This window comes from Setaria italica, chromosome VIII (assembly GCF_000263155.2).
Source record: "Setaria italica strain Yugu1 chromosome VIII, Setaria_italica_v2.0, whole genome shotgun sequence".
Lineage (NCBI taxonomy): Eukaryota > Viridiplantae > Streptophyta > Magnoliopsida > Poales > Poaceae > Setaria > Setaria italica.
Genome location: NC_028457.1, coordinates 10,906,615 through 10,927,702, shown reverse-complemented (window position 1 = coordinate 10,927,702; position 21,088 = coordinate 10,906,615). Strand labels below are relative to the sequence as shown.

Below are 21,088 nucleotides of genomic sequence, written 5' to 3'. Positions count from 1 at the left end.
CTTTCTTTTTCCACATTTTTTCTTTTTCTCCTCAGAATTGTTTGCAACATCTTACATACACAACAGTAGTCAGAGATAATGCGATGACTCTCCCCCATACTACGATGATGCTTGTCCTTGAGCAAGAAAGATAAACTGCTGATGTATGTACCAAATTTTTTGATCTTTTAGCAAAAGTAATTTTATTCCTCTGGAGGTACTTCCATGCCAAAATTCAGGGGCAACAAAGGGGGGAAGACCCCAGGCCGATCGTCCTGGACACCCTCTGGCATCTATTTCCTTCGTTTTTTATTCCACGCACTGGCGGTTACCTCCAGGTCTTGATTTTATTGAAAAGGCACTAACTAATCTTCCGAATCTTTGTTGAAATAATTTTCATACTCATATTGGGTTGTGGTCAAGGAGGTCATCACAAAAATGATATATTTGGGTTTAGGTTTGTATGACCAGCGAGATTTGTGAGATTTCGAGTGTAAAAATTCACAATGCATGGACAGAAAGGCTAGCAATAAAATGTTACACAAAAAGGAATGACCAGCTTCTAAGTCTCATACCACAGAAGTAGATCTTGAATCAATTCACCGAAAAATAAATTTTGCAATCTACAGCTCATCATGATATAAATATTTGGCTTTGGATGGGTAGAGCAATTGGAAGAAGTAAATTCACAATGCATGGACAGAAAGGCTAGCAATAAAATGTTACACAAAAAGGAATGACCAGCTTCTAAGTCTCATACCACAGAAGTAGATCTTGAATCAATTCACCGAAAAATAAATTTTGCAATCTACAGCTCATCATGATATAAATATTTGGCTTTGGATGGGTAGAGCAATTGGAAGAAGTATTATTGACAAGGTCAGCATGATTTATAACAAAAAATAAAAGAGCCTTTGATCCTTTTAAAAAAGAGTAATAAACAAATATATGGGTCCAAATTATCATAACCTCCACAAAAAGATAAGTTGGTGTTTATGTCAATTTCATTTCATGTTAGAGAGAGCATTAGTTCAATGGTGTAATAACCAAGTATAAAAATTAAACAAAGCATCAACGATCATCATCTTTCAACATGACAAAAACTTAAACCATCACAATTAATCACATATCATTAGGTTTAGGTGATGCAGATTTTATTTAAGTATGACATGGTGAAATAAACACACAAACTAAAAATAAAAAGAAAATAAAATAGAAAACACTATGAACACCCAACACACATGCTGAACTAAATAAAGAAAAGAAAAGAAAAGAAAACTCAAACCACACGTGTGCGTATTTATTTGGTTCCTTCGATCTTTAATCCAGTCATCTTGTGGCGGCTCATAATGTGTCTCTCCCTAATGCTGGTGCTCGTGATATCCCTTCTCGTAAGGCTCTTGTGCTTCACCTTGATACTGATCGGGAGGCACAATTCCCATCATGCCGAACTGATAAGTGATGCTTATGTTTCCGAATTCAATCCTGTCAATGGCTTGCCTTACAATATCTACATCTTGTAAATTTCTTTGCACATATGCGCCTATGATACGCGCACTTCGTTGTGGCTGTGGCATGTGGCTGAACTAAGCAGACAATGGAGCATATGATGGGGGTCCCTGAAAAGGAGGTGGTATGTAACCATGAAAAGCATATGGTGACGGCGGTGTTGGATGTGCCAGTTTCTAAAATTATGGATGTGGTTGATACGCCTGTTGCTAAAAATGTGGTGTAAATGGGCCTTGCACCCATGCTTTTGCCGGTGCTTCCGGCAATTGCTCCTTCTACCATCCTTCAGAAATTCCTTCGTAGCTTTGTGCATTTTGGAACTTAGTTTGCTAGTAGCTTGAACTTGAAGTAGGTAGTGGTATTTCTGGAACTGCCTACGAGGATGAGCCTTCTTCGATTCTTTTTCCTCTTTTGCCTTTCTTTGTTGGGAATAATACTCCCTCTTCTAGCTAGTCAGTTTTGCTCACATGATAAATTTCAAGTCTTCTATCGGGTAGCTTAAAATTGGTGACCCAAACTGTGTAGCCGTTTTCTTCATCGCCATCGATCAAATGTGCATTCTTCATAGTCTTGGCATCGATGCTTCCAGCTTTTATAAACCAAACAGGGAGTCTTTCAAGATCTAGCTTTAAGCATGTCGCTATCATAGTGAGATAGCAGCCTGACCCAACAACTCCTGTTTCAGACATAGCTTCAGCGAGCTATCTTTTGATCATCATGTAGGAGGGGACAATGACTTCCTTCTTCAGAAATTCTCAATAAAACCAGTTCATCTCTAGGTCAGTAATTTTGGTCTCCTTCATCCTCCCAGAGACACGACGACACATCCAAAAATGAAATATTGCAGGATAGGATTGCAAATATTTTTCCTCTGCTGATTATCTTCTTTGGAAATTTTCTTCCAAAATTCCTTCATTTCTTTCTCTTCTACTTCTCCAAGTTCTAGGGCCTATGGATTGAAACCTAGAACATCCGTGACGCCATCATATATTATAATCTTTTCTTCATCTCTTATCCTGAAGGATAAATATGGAATTTTCTTGGCCATCTCATCATTCCACCTCATGACTTGTTTTATAGTCATGAACATCTCGACAGCCACATCCTTTTTGTACACTGACAAGACTGTTGAGAGTAAATTGCATCCAACCAATGTTGCTCAGAAACTGGTAGATATCATTGTGGAAACCAATGTTCTGAAGAAAATTGTCATCGAAGTCATGGTTGGTAACAAGTCTTCCTTCAATATTCTTGAGCCTCTCCTCTTCCTCCTTGCTCTTTATTGTGAAGCCGTATATCGACTTCTTTTTTTGTAGCCACTCTGAGAGAGAGAGAGAGTTGCTCTCCTTGAAGGTTGCGGTGCAGCTTCAGGAATTCTACACGGTTCACTGAACTGCAAGGAAGAGCTTCTAGTGTTCGTCCCACTAAGCAGCATGCAGTCGCTGCGTGGTGCCTCCATGTCAATGTCACCACCTCTCGGCGACTCGGAGACCAAGTACCACCATGAAGCGCTTGACGTAGACGAAGTTTTGGCCGATGATCGTGACTTCTTTGACTTCCCAAAAAGCCTTCCGATGCTCTTCATTGCTGCACACTGCCAAAGGACACCATGAGAGGGCTTAAAAACACCCCTGGACGATCGGCCTGAAGCACACCAGGGCGATCGGCCTAGCGTGTTTTTGTCTCCTCTGGTTCCCATCTTTCTTCACATGGTCACTTGATCATTCTTTCACTGAAAATTCAGGTCTTCACATGAAGGGTATCGTCAAATCAATCTCCTTCACTCCTTTGTGTTGTCACTTTGTTGAAAATCATGCACCTATGTGTCATAGCCTTGTTGTTTTCTCAATTTCACTCAATGCTTTGTCTTTTGAGCTGCAACAAACAAACATGGCAGGCCACTCTTTGTTTCTTTATGCATGTGTGGTAGGTGAGAGTGCCTCCATGATTCCCGTGATCACAAATCAAGCCATTAGTGTTAATGAAGCTCATAAACCGTCCAAATCATTTTTAGATGCTTAATCCTCCTCTAATTTTCAAAATTAAAAATCAACTTAGAGCTAGCAATGAGTTCAAATATATTTTAGAGGAGTTTTGAACGATCAAAATTTTTTGTAAGTTGAAAGATTTCTGACTACATTAATTTTGGTTGCACCGGTATCATCCATTCTCATGAATTGAGATGAAGCAATTTTGATTTCAACCGCGGGGAAGTAGGTTTAGGTTCTAATTTTGGCCAAAAGAGAGAGAGGAATTTTGAATGAAATAACTTAAAGATAGTTGAGAAAAATTCTAATTCTAGGAAAACCAATGAGTTTTCAAGTTTAAATAAACCAAATCCTAGTAAATTACACGAGTCCTAGCATGCGTCAAAATTTATAAAGTAAGAACAACGCGTGCTCTACTCGTGTGTTTATCATGAGAAACAAGCCAGGCTAATTATCATGGTCAAGATGAAAAGTCATTTCTTGTAGTGAAATCAAGTGTTGAAGATACATGTACTGTTAGGGCATGTTAGGGCATGTTTGTTTCAGCTAGAGATTATGAACTCTGTGCAAGCTGAACTGTGGAATCTGAGAGAAAAAACTAGTAGTTGGATTCAGCTAAAGATTTTAAAAGCCAAAATCCACAATCTAAAGCTAAAACAAACAGGACGCCGAGGTGGAGGGAGTAGGATATCTATACAGTTCTATACAGAGGTTTCAGATGATGAAATAGAAATTATCCCAACTCCCCAGCCTCTACATCAGCAATGATGGATGTGGCCGATAAGAATAGAAACAGTAGAGTAAAAGTCAAAAAGAGCCTAGTAACTGTAGAGGTCTAGGAACAGGATCCTCAAAGATACGGTTATGTTTCTAGCATTTTTTGTGCATATAGCAGAGATGAAATATTTTTTATTTGTATCTCAACCACGGTCACAATCACCGGAGAGGTTAGTTTCTAACTTTCTATGTAGAGGTGGGTGACGAATCAACAAGTCGCATTTGTGCTTATCGATTTGAAGTTCCATGCGCAATACCTGACAATGTTTGACAATACTGTACTCCCTTCCTTCGTCCTAAATTATTGTTCGTTTTAATTTTTCTAAAGATATCTAGATATATGATATGTCTAGACACGTAACAAATGATATGCACCTAGAAAATCAAAATGAATATTAATTTGGAAGGATGCAGTTACAAACAAATTATGTACTCCTACCTGTATGTATGTTCAAAGCTAAATTACTTAGTGTGTCCGCAAACTTTGCGCTGACGATAATCTATGTCGTGGTACTTGGAACTTGAACATTAGGTCCACAAGTTTAATAAGAGGGCTTTTATGACTCGAGAGGTACTCATGCTCCAGAAGACCAACTGCAATAGTCAACCGTTGAATCGCTGGAGGTAGCTAGGATTATTGGTATACCAGAGAAAAAACATTAGTATTTTCTTCATAACATAAGAAAACAACGATAAGTTCAGAAATTCAACCAAAAATAGTTCTTGCATGAAAGAAATTGGAGCAAATTTAATTGGAGTGTGGCGGGTTCCATACTGATGTTTTCAAGATAATCACATGAGCTAGAAGAAAATGAAATAGTGTTTGAATCTATCCCCCACTGTACAATATATTTAATATTGTTGTTTCATAGACTATGCAGGGTATTTAATTTCATAACTCATCAAGAGTTGCTATTGGTGCTAAGCTGGTTTCATTTAGATGAAATTGGTTCCTTCTCTTCCCTATTAAAATTTCGGTTATGTCACCAAATTACATGATGTGTCACTGCTCACTATTTTTTTTTTGACAGCTCGATACCATAGGTGGTTTCGAAAATTGCAACATACAAGATGAATGGAGTACATCCTAGAGTCAAGCAGTTCAACAAGTAAAACAACTTGGGGGGCTCCTGGAGCGAGCATGCAGTCTATAAGCGGAAACATTCCAGCCAAGCATTCTCATGCCTAGAGTAGCTCCTCGTCTTTCACTTTCTTTCGCAACATCGGCTCAGATGCACTCTTTCAGTTCAGGTATCAAAAAAAAGAAAAGGAAAAAATCTAGAAGAATTCAAACTCTAGGTAATTATCTGGCCCCTTTGGATTGGCGACAGGTGCGACCTTTCCATTTGTCGACGGCACTTGCTTCGGGCGGCAGTCAAGCTCCACAGGCTTCGGAATGTCCGGAGGGCTCGCACATCTTATGAGCGCCCAGTTCACGCCCTCGAAGAAAGGGTGCTGCTTTATCTCAGTAGCACCTCGCTTATATCCAAGTCGGTGCTGCGGGTCCTTGACCAGCAATCCCCTTATCATGTCCCTTGCAGAGAAGCTCACTATTGGGGACTCTGGGAACCTCAAGGGCTGGCCAACGACGTTGAAGAGCGTAGCCCGATTGCCTGAACCCTTGAAAGGGGTCTTGCCAAACAGCAGCTCGTACAAGAATATAGCAAACGTCCACCAATCCACCGCGCTTCCATGGCCCTCCCCTTTTATTATTTCTGGGGCCAAGTACTCATGGGTGCCAACAAAGGACATGGAACGGGCATCAGTTGGCTCAGCGATGAGCTCTGGGAATAGGTTCTCTTGGTTTGGAGCATCAGGCTTTGACTTATCCTTCTTGGACTTAGATTTGGACTTGGATTTCCTGAAGAACCGAGGGCCAAAGCAAGTAGTTGGAGCAACACACGAGGGCTGAATGCAGGATGGTTCGATGCAAGCAGGCTGGGCACAGTATGCTGCATTGTTCCTCTGAAGTGCATCTAGGCCTGGATTTGCAGACTTGATCACTGTTAGGCTTACTGAACAGCGAAGAGAGAGGTCAAAGTCCGACAGCATGATGTGGCCATCTTCCCGAACAAGGACATTTTCTGGTTTAAGATCACGGTATATAATCCCAAGCATATGCAGGTATTCCAACGCAAGGAGCACCTCTGCTACATAGAACTTTGCTGCTTGCTCTGAATAATATTTTCCAGGTTGCCTCTGGCGAAGAGTGTGAAGGTCCCCTCCAGGACAGAACTCCATAACCAAGCATGAAAACTTATCTGTCTCAAAGTGAGTATACAGGGTTGGTAGAAATGGATGATCCAGGGATTGCAGGATCTCCCGCTCAGTCTGAGCTCGAAGCAGCTTCTTCCGACTTGCCAAAGAAGTCTTATCCATGACCTTCATTGCAAAGTAGCTCCGTGTACCACTCAATTCAGAGAGATACACGCTACCAATATCACCAGAACCCAGCTTCTTAAGCAGTCTAAAATGATTCAAACCAAGAACATTATCCCTGGACTTCACCACATGGATTGCCTCCCACCTTGAATCATTCCCCTTGTGCGGCTTTGTGGTGGCACTGCTCATGCTGCTGCAGGAGCTCTCATCACTAATGTCACTGCCTGTGCTCGCACGGCACATGCTACTCTTCCCACTCTCAGTGAAATCAGCCCGTGTACTCATCGTCGCACTACCACTGGTCTTCCTCAAACTACTTGTCCCATCACTCACTTTAGCAGAAGCGAAGCCCTCACTCGTGCTGCTCTTCTGAGACGTTTTCTTTTCCTTATTCCCATTGATATCCAAGTTCTCCACTTTCAACTCCCCAGAATCCCCATCTAGGACGGGCGACACATCACCAGCGACACCCGAAGAATCCTTGTCCATCAGAGACGCTGAAGACTCTTCCTGCTGGTGAGATGGCAGTACCTTCTCTTTCATCACCTCAGCTCCGGGTTCTTGTCTGTCGTCTTTCCCTGACTCCTTCGCCTTTGCCGCTTGCCCAGCCATGCTTGGGGAGACGGATTCACAAGACAGGAACCGGGCAGGAGCGATTGATCAGAAACACCGAAGTGCAGAATCTAACAGGCAGGTCAACACAAGCCCTCCACCTTCTCCAAACGTTCAGCAGCGTGGCAGCGCAGCGCCCAACTCCTGATCTTTTCGGGATCCATGGCCAGGAAATCACCTTGCAGGTTCCCCCACACGCTACGGCCTCGCGCCGGACAACAGATCCAGCGCCCCATAACGCCGCATCAACACTCCCCAAAAGGCCAAGCACTAGAACGAGGGCTCAAAAATCACAAGACCCCACCCCGCATTCCCCCACAAAAATAGGGATGGGAGTGGGCCAGCGCCAGAGAGATTAGCAACAAAAGGGAAATTTTTTTAGATATCCCCCAAAGCGACTAAAGCAGGAACAGCACGGGCATTGCAACCTGGAACAGCTGCAAGCTCACAAGGCGCACAACTCGCTGCTCCCCCTTTTCTCCCCCGGAAAAGAAGAGGCAGGTATGATGGCGCACACCGGAATCATATGAGGCGGCAAGGCAACAGCACAGCACATCCGCGCATGTGGTGTGCTCCTCCCGCATCCGCGTCAGGACATGGGGGCACCATGTGGGGGTTTGATCCGCAACTCGCATTATATTAGATGCGGTTGCAGGTGCGTAGGTTAATTTCATCTTGTAAGGGAAGGCCGTGGTGCGGTAGGCCTGGTGGTTCAGATCAGGCCGGCTCTGAGGCGAGTGGGACAGAGCAGGAGGCAAAAGCATAAGAGGGAGGTGAAGCAACACAATGCCTTTTGTGGTCACGGTAGTGTGGTAGTGCGTATGGGTAACCGGGGTAGGACTGAGTCAATATGTATTGCTGCATTTGGACAGATAGATTTGACCGACAACTCTTGATCGGATGGTGTTAAATTTTGAGGTGTCGTGGAGACATAAGAGTCGAGCTTTATAGGGGGAGTATAGTTGTGCTTAAGATATTAGGCTAATTGAGACAGCCCCTGCTTATATAGTAGTGAGGTAGGCCACTAATTCTTGCAAGAAGAGTTGAAACTAATTTTAAATTACAAGACACATTTGTTTTGGTAGAACAAGGTTTGACCGACAATTACTCTATTAATACATAAATTTCATGGCACAAATTGGACATTAGTTTGTTCTAAACATCATATATTTAAAAACAGAGTCAATACAAGTACAACATACTTATGGATACGATTTTGGATCACATAACTAATATATTAATTTAGTAATTAATTTGTTCCTTAAAGTCTTGTTCTAATGAAATGAAATACTCCAATTTTTCAAAAAAAAGGAGGGAATATATGGTACCAAATAACGTGGTAATGTGATGAGAGGACCAGTCTGCTTGGTTTCCGTAGTAAATCCGTTTCTTATTCTAAAGGCAGCCATTAAGAAACAATGTGCAGAGGCTGGACACCTCACCTCACGTGGGCACTTGTCCAGAATGTGTAAGTGTTCCAGACCAAAGGAAGGAGCGAGGACTCACTCCAGAGGTGGTCTTCTGGCTTGCTGCAGTAGATCCAGTTCCAACCTATTTCTTCCCTCGCCAGCTTTATTCAGTTTCGAACAGGTGCGTGTGCACCAATTCCGATTTCTAGTTTTTTTCTTCTTCTCCTGTTCTATTGAAATCCATGCTGAACTCGAGGGGATACTTTTAACTGTTCTTCGCAAGTGTTTATTTTTTCTCAACGACATGGCACTCGTCCTGTACTTGAGCAGATCCAGATTGAATATTCTTCACAGTTCAGCTGTGTTCCTTTCTTCTTTTTGTTACACCGGGGAGTTGACCCTTCTTCTCAAGCATTGAGTTCGGTTGGATGATTGCTGGTAAGTTACTCTCTTGGATAAAAACAAAGTTATAGCAACAGGGATAAGCATCAAAGCCTTCGGATTACTTGAGATCTGCAATATAGTTGTTCTGCAACCTGCCGCTCTGCAGAGGGATTTCCCCTGCCTCTCCGTGGATTCCACTCAACTTGTTTAGATCTAGCTTGTGTTCCCTGACTCTTTCTTCTCTTTTTGTTCTTCATTTCAGATTGAGTATTCTTCATAGTTCAGCTGTGTTCCTTTCTTCTCTCTGTTACACCGGGGAGTTGACCCTTCGTCTCAAGCTTTGTTTTCGGTTGGCTGGTTGCTGGTAAGTTACTCTCTTGGATCGAAACAAGTAATAGCACCAGGATAAGCATCAAAGCCTCCTGATTATTTGAACATTCATCTGCCTCATTTAATTCTGTCCGTCTTCTGTTTGAAGGGTACTGTTATATGTAGTTACAAATGGATCCAGAAACTAGCGCGCGCAATCTCTTGGAGCAAATGCTACTTGATGGAAGTGCAGAGCCAATAGAATTGCCCCTACCACTGCTAATAGACATCACGAATAATTTCTCTAATGAACAGATAATTGGCAGGGGTGGGAATGGTGTGGTTTACATGGTGCGACTAACCCCCACAAACCTGCCTTCTGTTTGAGTAACAGTTTATCTAAAAACTCTTGTGCTTGTTGACAAGCAATGCTGATGTGACTGCAGGGTCTGCTTCAAAATGGAGCGATTGCTGTGAAGAAGTTCTCTCGAGCTCACCATGAAGAAGACAGTATGTTCGACAATGAAGTTAATCATCTAATGAGGTTGAAGCACAAAAATATCGTCCGATTCCTGGGATATTGTTCTGGCACACAAAGGAAAGTGTTCGATCTTGAGGGAAACTATGTCATGGCTGAGGTCCGGGAAAGGTTGCTCTGCTTTGAGTATGTACCTAATGGAAGCCTTGACGAAGTTATCAGTGGTGCGTAAGAGAATATCTTGTGACACATAATATTCCGTTGACAACATCTATATACTAAACAAAAACATAGATTTATTACACAAGGTACTGTAGGCAAATATTATGAAGCATTTCATGTTAGGGGGAGGTTTGGTTCGCATAGAACAAAACAAATTTTACATGGTTTTGAATTTGTATACCAAAAATTCGGCACATTTGTGGCAACCATTTCCTCCACACAGAAAATATAGCATAGCGCATTTTAGAAATGAAATAAATGAGTGAATTATGTACACCTCTGTCGCAAATTTTGACTGATGGAGTAGTTTTGAAGTTCCTCTACCATACAACAAAACTATACTGACATATGCCTGGCTGCAGGTAATAAATATTCAGAGCCTGTGAAATAAAATATTCACGTGCGGGCCAGGATGTCAATTATATGTATAGTACCGATGTGAGCTAAACAAATATGCAGTTTTCTGCGGAGAAGTCTAATTTACTCCCTAGAAGTTCCCAGTTCCCCATACTACCACCTAAGTACTTTCCCATTTCACTTTATTCACGGATAATCAAAATGAGGATATACTTCACTACACAACTATATTTGTATTTTTATGTATTTTATGCAAGTTATGTTTTAGTATGGGCTTTGGCGACATATATATCACATCTTAAGAAATAGTCTGTCTTATGTTTTATGATAATTTTCATGAGAATACGCTAGAACATAGGGCTTGATGTCATCTATTTCACATAATATAAGCATGATTATCTTATATTTGCTCAAAAGAATATTTATACATTGTGTGAGACTGCCAAACAAGATGAACTGAAGTGCTTTAAGGATGTTAACAAAATTAGGGACTTACTTTTGCTGCCGTTGCAGATCTATCTCGCCAATTTCTTTGGACAATGCGCTACCAAATAATCAGGGGAATTTGTGAGGGCTTGCATCATCTTCATGATAAGCGTATTTCTCACATAGATCTCAGACCTCTGAATATATTGTTGGATGATAACATGGTGCCAAAAATTTGTGACTTTGATAGCTTAAGGTCTTTTGATGAAGGTCAAACCCGAGAAATTACAATACCTATTTATGGAGCTCAGTAAGCTAGCTTGGTCTCTCAAAAACTCTCTTCCTTTTCATTATTTTTAGATAGATATAAACTGCATTTCATTCGTTCTCCACATTAATCATGCGATCTGTTATATTTTCATGCAGTCGGTACTCGGCACCTGAAACGTTTACTACTGATGGAGTGGTCACATTCAAGTCGGACATATATTGCCTTGGTATTATGATCTCAGAGATACTGACACGGGAGAAGCAATGTTCCTCCGTTGTGAAGGTAAGAACAATTAGTACTGATATAAAGACTCAACGTTGAAACATTACGCCATGTCTGACTTTGGACACCTTATTTTAGCTATAGCACATGGAGCAGTTTAAAGCAGAGGTTAATCACATTTCCTCGTACTATGATGGTAACAGTAGAACTGTTAAAGGATAATTTTCACATATTTTTTTGAGTTACCTAAGAGAGCTTTACAAAAACACATTATAAAAATAAGTGGAAATTAGGATAAGAAAACATGTGCTATAACAAACTCTCTATATGCTTGAATTTAGCAAAGTTTGTCAACTGATAAAAAATCCAATGATAGAAAATAAACCATGGTATGTTTTGAGAAATATTGAAGATAGAAACAAAGATAAATGATGGAGGTTACAACATAGTAACTTGATGCCATGGAACTAACTATAGAGGAAAAGAAGAATATTCTCCACTTTCCAAGTAAAACCACCCAACCTAACCAATGGCCAAAAATGGAAATATTGCACATACTGATCCATGCTGATAGATCTATAGGTGAATCACTCAAACTTCTCCCGATCGGGTTGGACTAGTTAGACCGCTGAAATCCGGGAGTCAATGAAACCCCTGTCAGCTGTCCGGGTTCTAAGATTGGTAGAATAAGAAGGGCCAAATCAAGGCGACTGTCAAGTCTTTTTTCTTTCCGTAGGTGAATTACTTTAAGAACATAGAAATTAGAATAAAAAAGGTTTGTGTGTCAATTTGGTTTGCCTTTAGTGGTCTGACAACTATACAAAGTTAAGATGATATGTAACATAAGGATTGTTTCTTTCAACCATGTCAGTCATTTAAAACTAAAATGCATAGTTGCTGACCTACTAATAAAAATTATGTAGTTCCCTCAAAAAAAATTATGTAGTTTCTCAGCTGTACGAAAAGGAGTGGTGGTGGGGATATGATTCAGCTGACTACCCATCAGTATCACACCAATGCAGAGACAGGCATAAGTGAACAGTACTCCATCCGTCCCAAAATACTATTCGTTTTGGTTATGTATCTGGACATAATATCAATCTGGATGCATAACTTTTGCTATGCATCTAGAAAAGCCAAAACAAATAGTAGTTTAGGACGGAGGGGTGTTAGTTAACTGATAGGAAAAGAAAAGATATAGGAACTGAATAAAAATACTTGCCACAATGCCACTGCAGCGGGAGGAATGTATTATGATTGCAAACTTCAGCACAAAAAAGAAAATATGTTTTAGTTAAAATATTTTACATGACAAATAAGAAAAACCATGGAGCTCGATTTGATAAAGCGCAATGTCATTGGAGAAACTACTAGTGGGACAGGGATCGTCCCAGATATTCAGAGGAGTGAAAGGTGCTGATTGCTGAAACTGCAATGTTCTGTATGTGCTGCCAAAACAAATCGTTAACATGGTTGAATTAATATAATACTAGTTAGAACAGGATTACGTCTAGTTAAAAAAGGAGGAAAACCTTCAACAGCATAATCTTCGTTGCTATGTTCTATTTACAGCCCAAGTGAAAATATATTCTTAATTATTTAAACAGAAATTAATTAAATGATGTAATTTCCTAGGTCCTCGAAGGCTGGAGAGAACGGTTGAAGTCAGGGGAAGACGTACCATTAGAACAGATAAGAGTATGCGCCGAGATATGCATACGTTGCTGCCACTATAACCCCAAAAAGAGACCAGCAATACAGCGTATCATCGAGGCCCTTGATGAAACAGAAAGCATGACGCCGGACACACAACGTATAATTGAGATGCTTAATGACACAGAAAGCATGGACGAGTTTATCGAATTCGAATCTGGCATGAATATTTTATCGGTAGGACACTCATGGACATCTCACCTAACCTCATTTTTCTTTGAGATTGGATGTTCAATCGTTGATGATCTTTACTCATAAATTTTTCAGCCAGCAGAAGAACCTTCAAATGGGGTGCAGCAAAGCACTCCTACGATATCTGGAGTAGAAAGCTCTGAGGTGAGTTCTGCACCAACTTCATGATTTTAAACTTTTACGAACGACAACAGTTCTTGTCCCATACCAGCTAATTTACTAGTGACCCCTTTCGAATAGTGGTGGATAGAAAACATCTTTTTTGGTCATTTGATTTGTTAGTTTTGAAGCCTGCATTAGTACTGCGGCATTATTCGAAAAGTGGTTTCTTTGTTTTAGTGAATACTTTACCACAATTTCATTCTCGTTTTACATATCCATGGTTAATGTTGAACTATCAGTGTTGAAATTTACGTTTGCGCTACAATCTCACTTGAAAAAAAACTGACTATATTATAGGTAAAGTGTTGCACCCCCTTCATTTTGCTGTAGCTTCGCCCCTAGCTGTTTATAAAACTGTCACACATTGACCGTTGGCTGTTTTGGGAGTCCACAGTGTTCTCTTTCGTTGTAGAATTTCTTCCAAAGCAATTATTTACACAGTCAACAATACTACATTAGTATTCAATTAAAATAAGCATGCACTATTACCCTGCATCGGTACAGATTATGGAGCTTAACATCCTAGAGCGCATAGTAGCTGGGCGTGAAGAACCGAGCCATCTAGATTTGCCACTTCTATATAGCGTCACGGAAAGTTTCTCTAAGAACAGAAGAATCGGCCAGGGTGGATGTGGAGAAGTTTACAAGGTAAGTATTAGTTGTTTATGGCACCACCCCTTCATGATACCTAAGTGCATAGCAGAACTTTGTATAATGCACATGGTCATGCTCACAAGAGATGTTAAACAGGGGATCCTCCGAAATGCAGATGTTGCTGTGAAGAAACTTTTCAATAGCCGTACAATTAAAGGCAAGATGTTTCATCGGGAGGTTAAAAGTTTGATCACGGTTAGGCACCACAATATAGTACGGTTTCTTGGTTATTGTTCTTTTACAGAAGAACGCGCGATACCAGTTGAAGGACAAACAGTTATGGTCGAAATACGGGAGCGGCTGCTCTGTTTCGAGTACATAAGCAACGGAAGCCTTGAGAGGCATATTACAGGTACGATTATTTTCACGGAAAAGATGACAAACTAAGAGAAGACATAGTGTATAAATATTAAACTAAGCCAAAGGCAAACATCAAGGTCTCATCCGAGGCTCGTGAGAGACAATTAGTAGCGCTTAAGAAAGATATGCTAACAGTTCAATAGTACTAGATTCTTGTATACGGTAAAAATCAAAGGGTCCTAGAGGGTCGAGTAGGGTTATGAGGGAGCGACAATTACTTGTACTATTTTGGAGTTGCTTAAAGAATTTGCGGTAGGTAGGGTTGTGAGGGAGCGACAATTACTTGTACTATTTTGGAGTTGTGCTTAAAGAATTTGCGGTAGGCTTAGCCAAAATCCTATTCTCTTGTCGTGGTTGCCTCAACGTTGTCATCTAGTGTTTTCTACGAAATTCAGATACATTAGTCTTGATACGGTGCAAGCTCGTGTCATACTCGTAATATCCTTTCTAGATCCGGGGGCTGCTGCGTGTAATGAGGGGTATTAGATTCTAACAAGTGGTATCAAAGTCGAGGTTGGATTGATTTTATTTTGCGAGAACGTCGGTAGTGCTAGGAAGCACAATATCAAGACAATGTCAGGGATGTGGAATCAAGTAAGGAAATTTAATGGCAAAGGAAATTTCAACATGTGGCAGTGCGTGGTGACAAATGTGCTTGTCCAGTAAGGGTTGATTGATGCTCTTGAGGGGAACAAACCAGAGAGCACAACTGCTGAAGAATGGAAGGTGATGGAGCAGAAGACTGTCAGTACAATTCGACTATGTCTCTCAAATGAGGAAAAGTACTCACTAAACAAGAAAAATTCATCAAAGAAATTATGGAAGAGCTTAGAAGACTTGTATATGGAAAAGTTGCTGACAAATCGGTGGGTGCTGAAGTGTCAACTATTCAGGTTGCGCATGGAGGAAGGTGCACGATTCGTCGACCATTTGAATATCTTCAACAAGCTTGTCACACAACTGATTAGTGTGGACGAGAATACTGAGGAGAACAATAAGGTCGTCATATTGGTTTCATCCTTACTGTCATCATGGGAGCAATTGGTAATGAATATTCTCATCGGAAAACTACTTTCAACTTCAACACGATAGTTGCATACCTACTGGAGGCGGAGTCCTTGAAGAAGCTACATGAATCTTCATCCTCGGGTGATCAAGCATTGACTATTTCAGGAGGAACAGGCAAAGTCAAGAATCACGGGAAGAAGAAAGGCCAGAGCAAGGGCAACCGTACATACTATCTTTGTGATAAAGAGGGTCACATGATAAAGGTCTGTCCAAATTTGAAGACTATGAGATGAGTATGCTCAGTGGCAAGTGAGGATGAAAGTGATGTACTTATCGTCAGTCAACCAGATATTACTTATGAATGGATATTAGATTCATCGAGTTGTTTCCATATATGTTCAGCGAGAGAGATGTTTGACAAAGGATCTCTACACTCGACGAATGCAACTGTTCTCTTGGCGGATTGCAAGGAGTATGCAGTCACTGAGGTGAGAACGGTTACATTGGAGATGCATAATGGAACACACTACACACTGACGGGAGTTCGGTATATCTCGGGTTTGAAAAAGAATCTAATATCTGTGAGGTCGCCAGAACTCCAAGGTTGTGGCTTATTGCTTCAAGGTGGAGTTATGCGAGTAACTTGCAAAGGGTAAGTAATCATGAAAAGTATCTAGATTAATGGAGGATACCGAGTGATTGGAAATCTTAAAGGTGGTGCAACCATTGGGAGATTTGGTAAAAATCCTGATCAGGAGAAGAAAATCATCTTGTCAATGACCGGTACTCAAATTTGATTTGCGGTCAAGTGTAAGGCTGCAAAGGTGGTTGCAAAACCTAACAGTTGTAGAGGCGAAGCTGCGAGCTGTTGGCAGAAGGAAGACGTGGTGGGACTGACCACGCAGTATCATCGAGTAGGTGGAGCTCGAAGGCGGTACAAACTTATGGCATGGAGGGTTGTAGGAGAGAGCGGTGTGGTTAACCAAACTACACAACAAAGGAGCTCTCAGGTGGACGGTCCGGGCTCCACGCTAACACGCACATCACAGTGATGTGCGCAAGCCCTGTGGTGGGGGCACTCCTATGGTGGGAGTATAAAAAAAATAAAAATGAAAAAAGAAGCCTATTTGGAGCGAATTCTTGGAGGAGCACAATGACTTCAAAGGATTAGAGTTGAGGTGGAGAGTGTTGTATGGTGACTCGAATCCTACTTGGATTAGGACTCAATAGGGGTGTGCTATTAGGACCGGTAGTTCTACTTGGACTTGGGTGTTGAATCCTACTAGGTGTAGGACTCCTACTTGCATATGGGGGCTTGGAGGGGACTATATAAACAAGAGCGTGGAGCCTCTAGGAATAAACCAAGCCAAAGGCAAACACCATGGTCTCATCCAAGGCTTGTGAGAGGCAATTAGGAGCGCTCAAGAGGGATAGGCTAGACAGTTCTATAGCACTAGATTCTTGTATACGGCAAGAATCAAAGGGTCCTATAGAGTCAAGTAGGGTTGCGAGGGAACGACAATTACTTGTACTCTTTTGGAGTTGTGCTTAAAGAATTTGCAGTAGGCTTCACCAAAATCCTATTCTCTTGTCACAGTTGCTTCAATGCCGTCATCTAGGATTTTTTACGAGATTCATCTACATTGTTCTTGATACGGTGCAACCCCGTGTCGTACTCACAATATCCTTTCTAGATCAGGGGGCTACTGCGCATAACGAGGGGTATAACACCACCTCTCACCTTGGACTTTGAAGAAACCTGATAAGCGCTTATGTAATTGCTGCTAAATATTCAATTTCCTTTTCTAATATAAATGTTCCAATAACCAAAGCAATGAACGCTTAAGGAATCACATTTTCTATGATCTGGTTATTTCCTTTATTGCAACATCTTCCCTACTTGGCACTAACTTTAAGTCAGACTGGATGAATAATAGTGAGCAGATCCAACAACTAAAAGTGACCAATATTTGGATATAAAACAGGTAAATTAGTTACCTGAGTATTTTCAGCTTCTACGGAACTCTTGATTCTTCGTATGCTTTTGCAGATGAATTGAGGGGACTTGAGTGGCGTACACGTTTTGACATTATTGTGGGAATATGCAATGGTTTGTGTTATCTTCACAAGGAGAAGAATATCACCCATATGGATCTCAAACCAGCCAATATACTAGTAGATGATCAGATGGTGCCAAAAATTACAGATTTTGGTCTATCAAGACTCGATAATAATCCACAAGCTACAACCACATCACGTCTTATATCACCGTAAGCTGCATATTTAAATAATATATTGCTGTTTCTGAAATCTTACAAGTTCTTTATGTTACAGTGTCATTATGTGTTGTTATCATGCAGAGGATATAGTGCTCCAGAATACCGTTCAGAAGGCAAATCATCATTGAAGTCAGATATATATAGTTTGGGTGTAATAATACTAGAACTGGTGTCAGGGAGCAAAAATAATCCTAACATTACTAAAGTAAGTAACTCCTTTGTTTGAAAGTTTGCATTCTGCACGTTATGGTGCCTTCCAGATAACACAGTAAATAAACAATAGAAAAGGAGAAAGATCGACACACAGATTCTTCAGGTGGACCAAAGTTGTATCAGTCCTATAGCAAATACAATTACAGTTACGTTCTGATTTAATCTACAGTACATGTTAGATATTGAGATGTTTTTGCTGGATTTCACCTATTCGATGAACATTGAATCAAATTATGTCGACATTGTGAGACTGATAATGACAAAAAGTTACTATTTAATTGTTTGGTCTCACAGTATCTATTTATTGTCAGTTCATTCTTTTCCGCAGTTCTGGATTTTAAAAATGACTATACCTGTTACATGTTTATCTTTTGGCACCATTTTTTAACAAAGGATTTCATATATAGGTACTTGCACATGAACTTTCTAGGTTTTTTACGGGAATAATTTAATGCTGACTGGAATCAAGATTTTTTTTGACATATACGGGCCATATTATTGATTTAGTTCAATAGCTAATGTTGTCTCTCGGCTATATTTTTAAGCTGGTGCATATTCATATCATTTGCATTAAATATTTTGATGTATAGTAATCTTATACTAGCCTTTGATAATGGAGGCACAGGTGCTTAGAAAATGGAGGCACAGGTGGATTAAATCAATGAAACATACACCCTTGGGTTATCAACAAGTGACAAAATGCATTGATCTGGCGCAAAGATGCATGGAACATGACCCGGCAGACAGACCTGACATATCAGATATAGTACAAGAGCTCAACGAAATAGATAGTAATGATCACCAATTCCAGGTAAGAGCATATATTCTCCTTGAACCTCAAGAGCACTATTAGCTTTGACAAGCTGTGATAAGGCATTTTTCTCTCCCATCACAGGTAATCCCTTCCTTGGAGGACATGCTTGGGATTGAGCCGCTGGAAATACAGTTTCCCTTTGAACATTACTGGCAGGTATCACACACAGTAGAGCTGAGCAACGATACAGATGATCACTTTGCCTTCGTCACAAAGCCAAGTCTACACGGCTTACGGACAGAGCCAGACAAAGGCATTGTGCCACCACGATCCAAGTGCAGTGTCACCGTAACAATGATGCAAGCGCAGGTCATGGTACTGCTAAATAATCGTTACAAGGAGGAGATCACCGTGCTTAGCACAAGAGTAGATGGAGGTCTCAGTGCTGTGGATATAACTAAAGGCATGTTCATGGAGGAGGAGGGTAAAGTGGTTGATGAGGTGAATGTGATGGTTGATCTTGGCAGGCCACCATTGGAAGAGGAATCCTAAATAAAATATTGTGAATTATCAAGAGGTAGCAGAGTCACCTGGGGAGACTGCACATATGTTTCAACACTGAGACCTATATATGGATGTGGCATTTGTCATCAGATGATTACTACTACCTTCATTCCAATTGTAGGTAGTTTTAACATTTTTAGATATATAGATTTTGTTATGTATCTAAACATAACGTATATCTAGGAAAGCTAAAATGACCTACAACTTGAAACGGACGGAGTAGTATATTGCTGGAATCATATTTTTTCTCCAATTTTGTGATATTCGAAACACTTGAACGAGGGGTATTGTAGGTTGACTGGATCCATTTGGACATTGTTGGCAAGAGTATGAAAAATTGGCATGTAAATTTGCTACAGTATTTTTATGTCACAGACACCGGTGAAGGACCGAAACTGGCGACCAGAGGGGTTGAATGGGAGCCTCACAAAAATTTGCGGAAGCACTTTGAGTAAAATCAGAATAAAATCTGTTTGCAATTTCCAACACAGATAAAAAGACAGGGGTAAGCAAAAAGCTAAATCACGTGATAAAGACCCACTAAACAAAATATTAAACAAAAGAGCACACGGTTGCAAAAAGGTTGTTTACTGTTCCTAGAAAGTGACCTCACCTTCCCTGGTGCATGCGTGAGTGATGTTTCTAGAAGCAATATTAATGTGTAATATTGAAAGTGCTAATGAGAAGAAAATTTGCAAAGCAGAGACACGACCTGCAAGTCACCTGCAGGCGCATGCGTGCACTGTTCGGAAGCAGAACGCTGTTCCTGGCCGGTCACCTCCCTTGGACGGGGCACACACAGCAAAATCCAGAGACGTGCGCTTCAGTAGAGCAAGCAGCGTACGGACTAATCGTACGAGGTCATCGACAGCCGGCCCTGGTGCGACGCTGCGAGCCGTGGCTGACCGCCAGGCGCAGACCTTGTCCTCCCGCAACGATGCGTCCCTGAACAGCAAAAAGGGAACAACCAAACCGGCGGCGCAAATAACGAAAACAAAGGCAACGGAGGAAAATCGGATCTCGCACGAACAAAGAACAAATCACAAGGACGAATGATTAAAGTGTAATTATTCTACCAAAGTGCATCTAGCCTCCGCCCGATCGTCCTCCCTCTCTTAATTGGAGAGATCAACAAAAATACCTCGCTAGGATTGAAACCCTAGGCTAGACCAAAAAGCGAGAAAAGCAAGAGAGCCCTCTCAACCCTAGGTGCCACATATTTATATCCTTAGGGTGGCACGACCTATTTACACATAACTCCCTACGCTAAATAAATCTAACGTAGGGGCGTAAATTCCAATTACGTCCTCCATGGTAAATTCCGCGATGTCCGCAATCCCTCCATCTCTACGACGTGATCTTCGCGATGTCGCCACACGACCATCCGAAATCGTATCGCGATCGTCGGAATTTCCATCTTCGGCCAACGCCTGCCGCACGGGCGTCCCGGTACGATGCATGGCTTTGTGGCTCAACCAGCGAACCCCGGATTTTGTGGCATAATCCGGAAACCTCCCTCGACGTCCTCCCGTCGTGTAGCCAGGTACAGTAGATATATACCGCACGATCGCCTGTCCCTCGAACGCAAGCCTCGATCCGCCCTTCTCCGCCCCCGCAGTTTTTCAACGCGGCATCCTATCTTCGTTCTTCACTCGTCGCCGCATGTACCTTATCTCCACCTGTCACCTGCAACCACAACCTACCAAGAGACACGTCACACGCACACCGTGTTGTCAATCGCTCATCACCAAGGTGCTAGCCCACCGGCATCTCAATCTCCCCCTTGATGAGTGCATTCACAACACCACACCGCACAAATTTATTCGTACTGAAAAAGAAAAATAAAAAGAAAGAAAAAGAAACG

General features: G+C 41.3%; 2 protein-coding genes across 5 annotated transcripts; one reads left to right on the top strand and one right to left on the bottom strand.

The window, feature by feature from the left end:
- Positions 1 to 5,410: 5,410 nt before the first annotated feature.
- LOC101775489 (serine/threonine-protein kinase D6PK) lies at positions 5,411 to 7,271 on the bottom strand. Its single transcript, XM_012848503.3, has one exon. The coding sequence runs from the start codon at positions 7,245 to 7,247 to the stop codon at positions 5,532 to 5,534; it is 1,716 nt and encodes a 571-aa protein (XP_012703957.1). The 5' UTR covers positions 7,248 to 7,271; the 3' UTR covers positions 5,411 to 5,531.
- Positions 7,272 to 8,499: 1,228 nt separating this feature from the next.
- On the top strand, positions 8,500 to 19,585 carry LOC101774273 (probable serine/threonine-protein kinase mkcF). Of its 4 annotated transcripts, none has more exons than XM_012848502.3 (15): positions 8,500 to 8,837; positions 8,987 to 9,094; positions 9,303 to 9,404; positions 9,519 to 9,700; positions 9,796 to 10,051; positions 10,920 to 11,142; positions 11,259 to 11,385; positions 12,961 to 13,215; positions 13,306 to 13,374; positions 13,897 to 14,040; positions 14,143 to 14,398; positions 17,465 to 17,684; positions 17,775 to 17,898; positions 18,532 to 18,717; positions 18,802 to 19,585. In XM_012848502.3, the coding sequence occupies exons 4-15, from the start codon at positions 9,542 to 9,544 to the stop codon at positions 19,210 to 19,212; spliced, it is 2,430 nt and encodes an 809-aa protein (XP_012703956.1). In that variant the 5' UTR covers positions 8,500 to 8,837; positions 8,987 to 9,094; positions 9,303 to 9,404; positions 9,519 to 9,541; the 3' UTR covers positions 19,213 to 19,585. The 4 variants fall into 4 exon arrangements, with proteins under 4 accessions (XP_012703956.1, XP_004979064.1, XP_022685071.1 ...); XM_004979007.4 differs by having other exon boundaries at positions 8,503 to 8,837; positions 18,526 to 18,717; XM_022829336.1 differs by having other exon boundaries at positions 8,503 to 9,094; positions 18,526 to 18,717.
- The last annotated feature ends 1,503 nt before the right edge of the window (positions 19,586 to 21,088 follow it).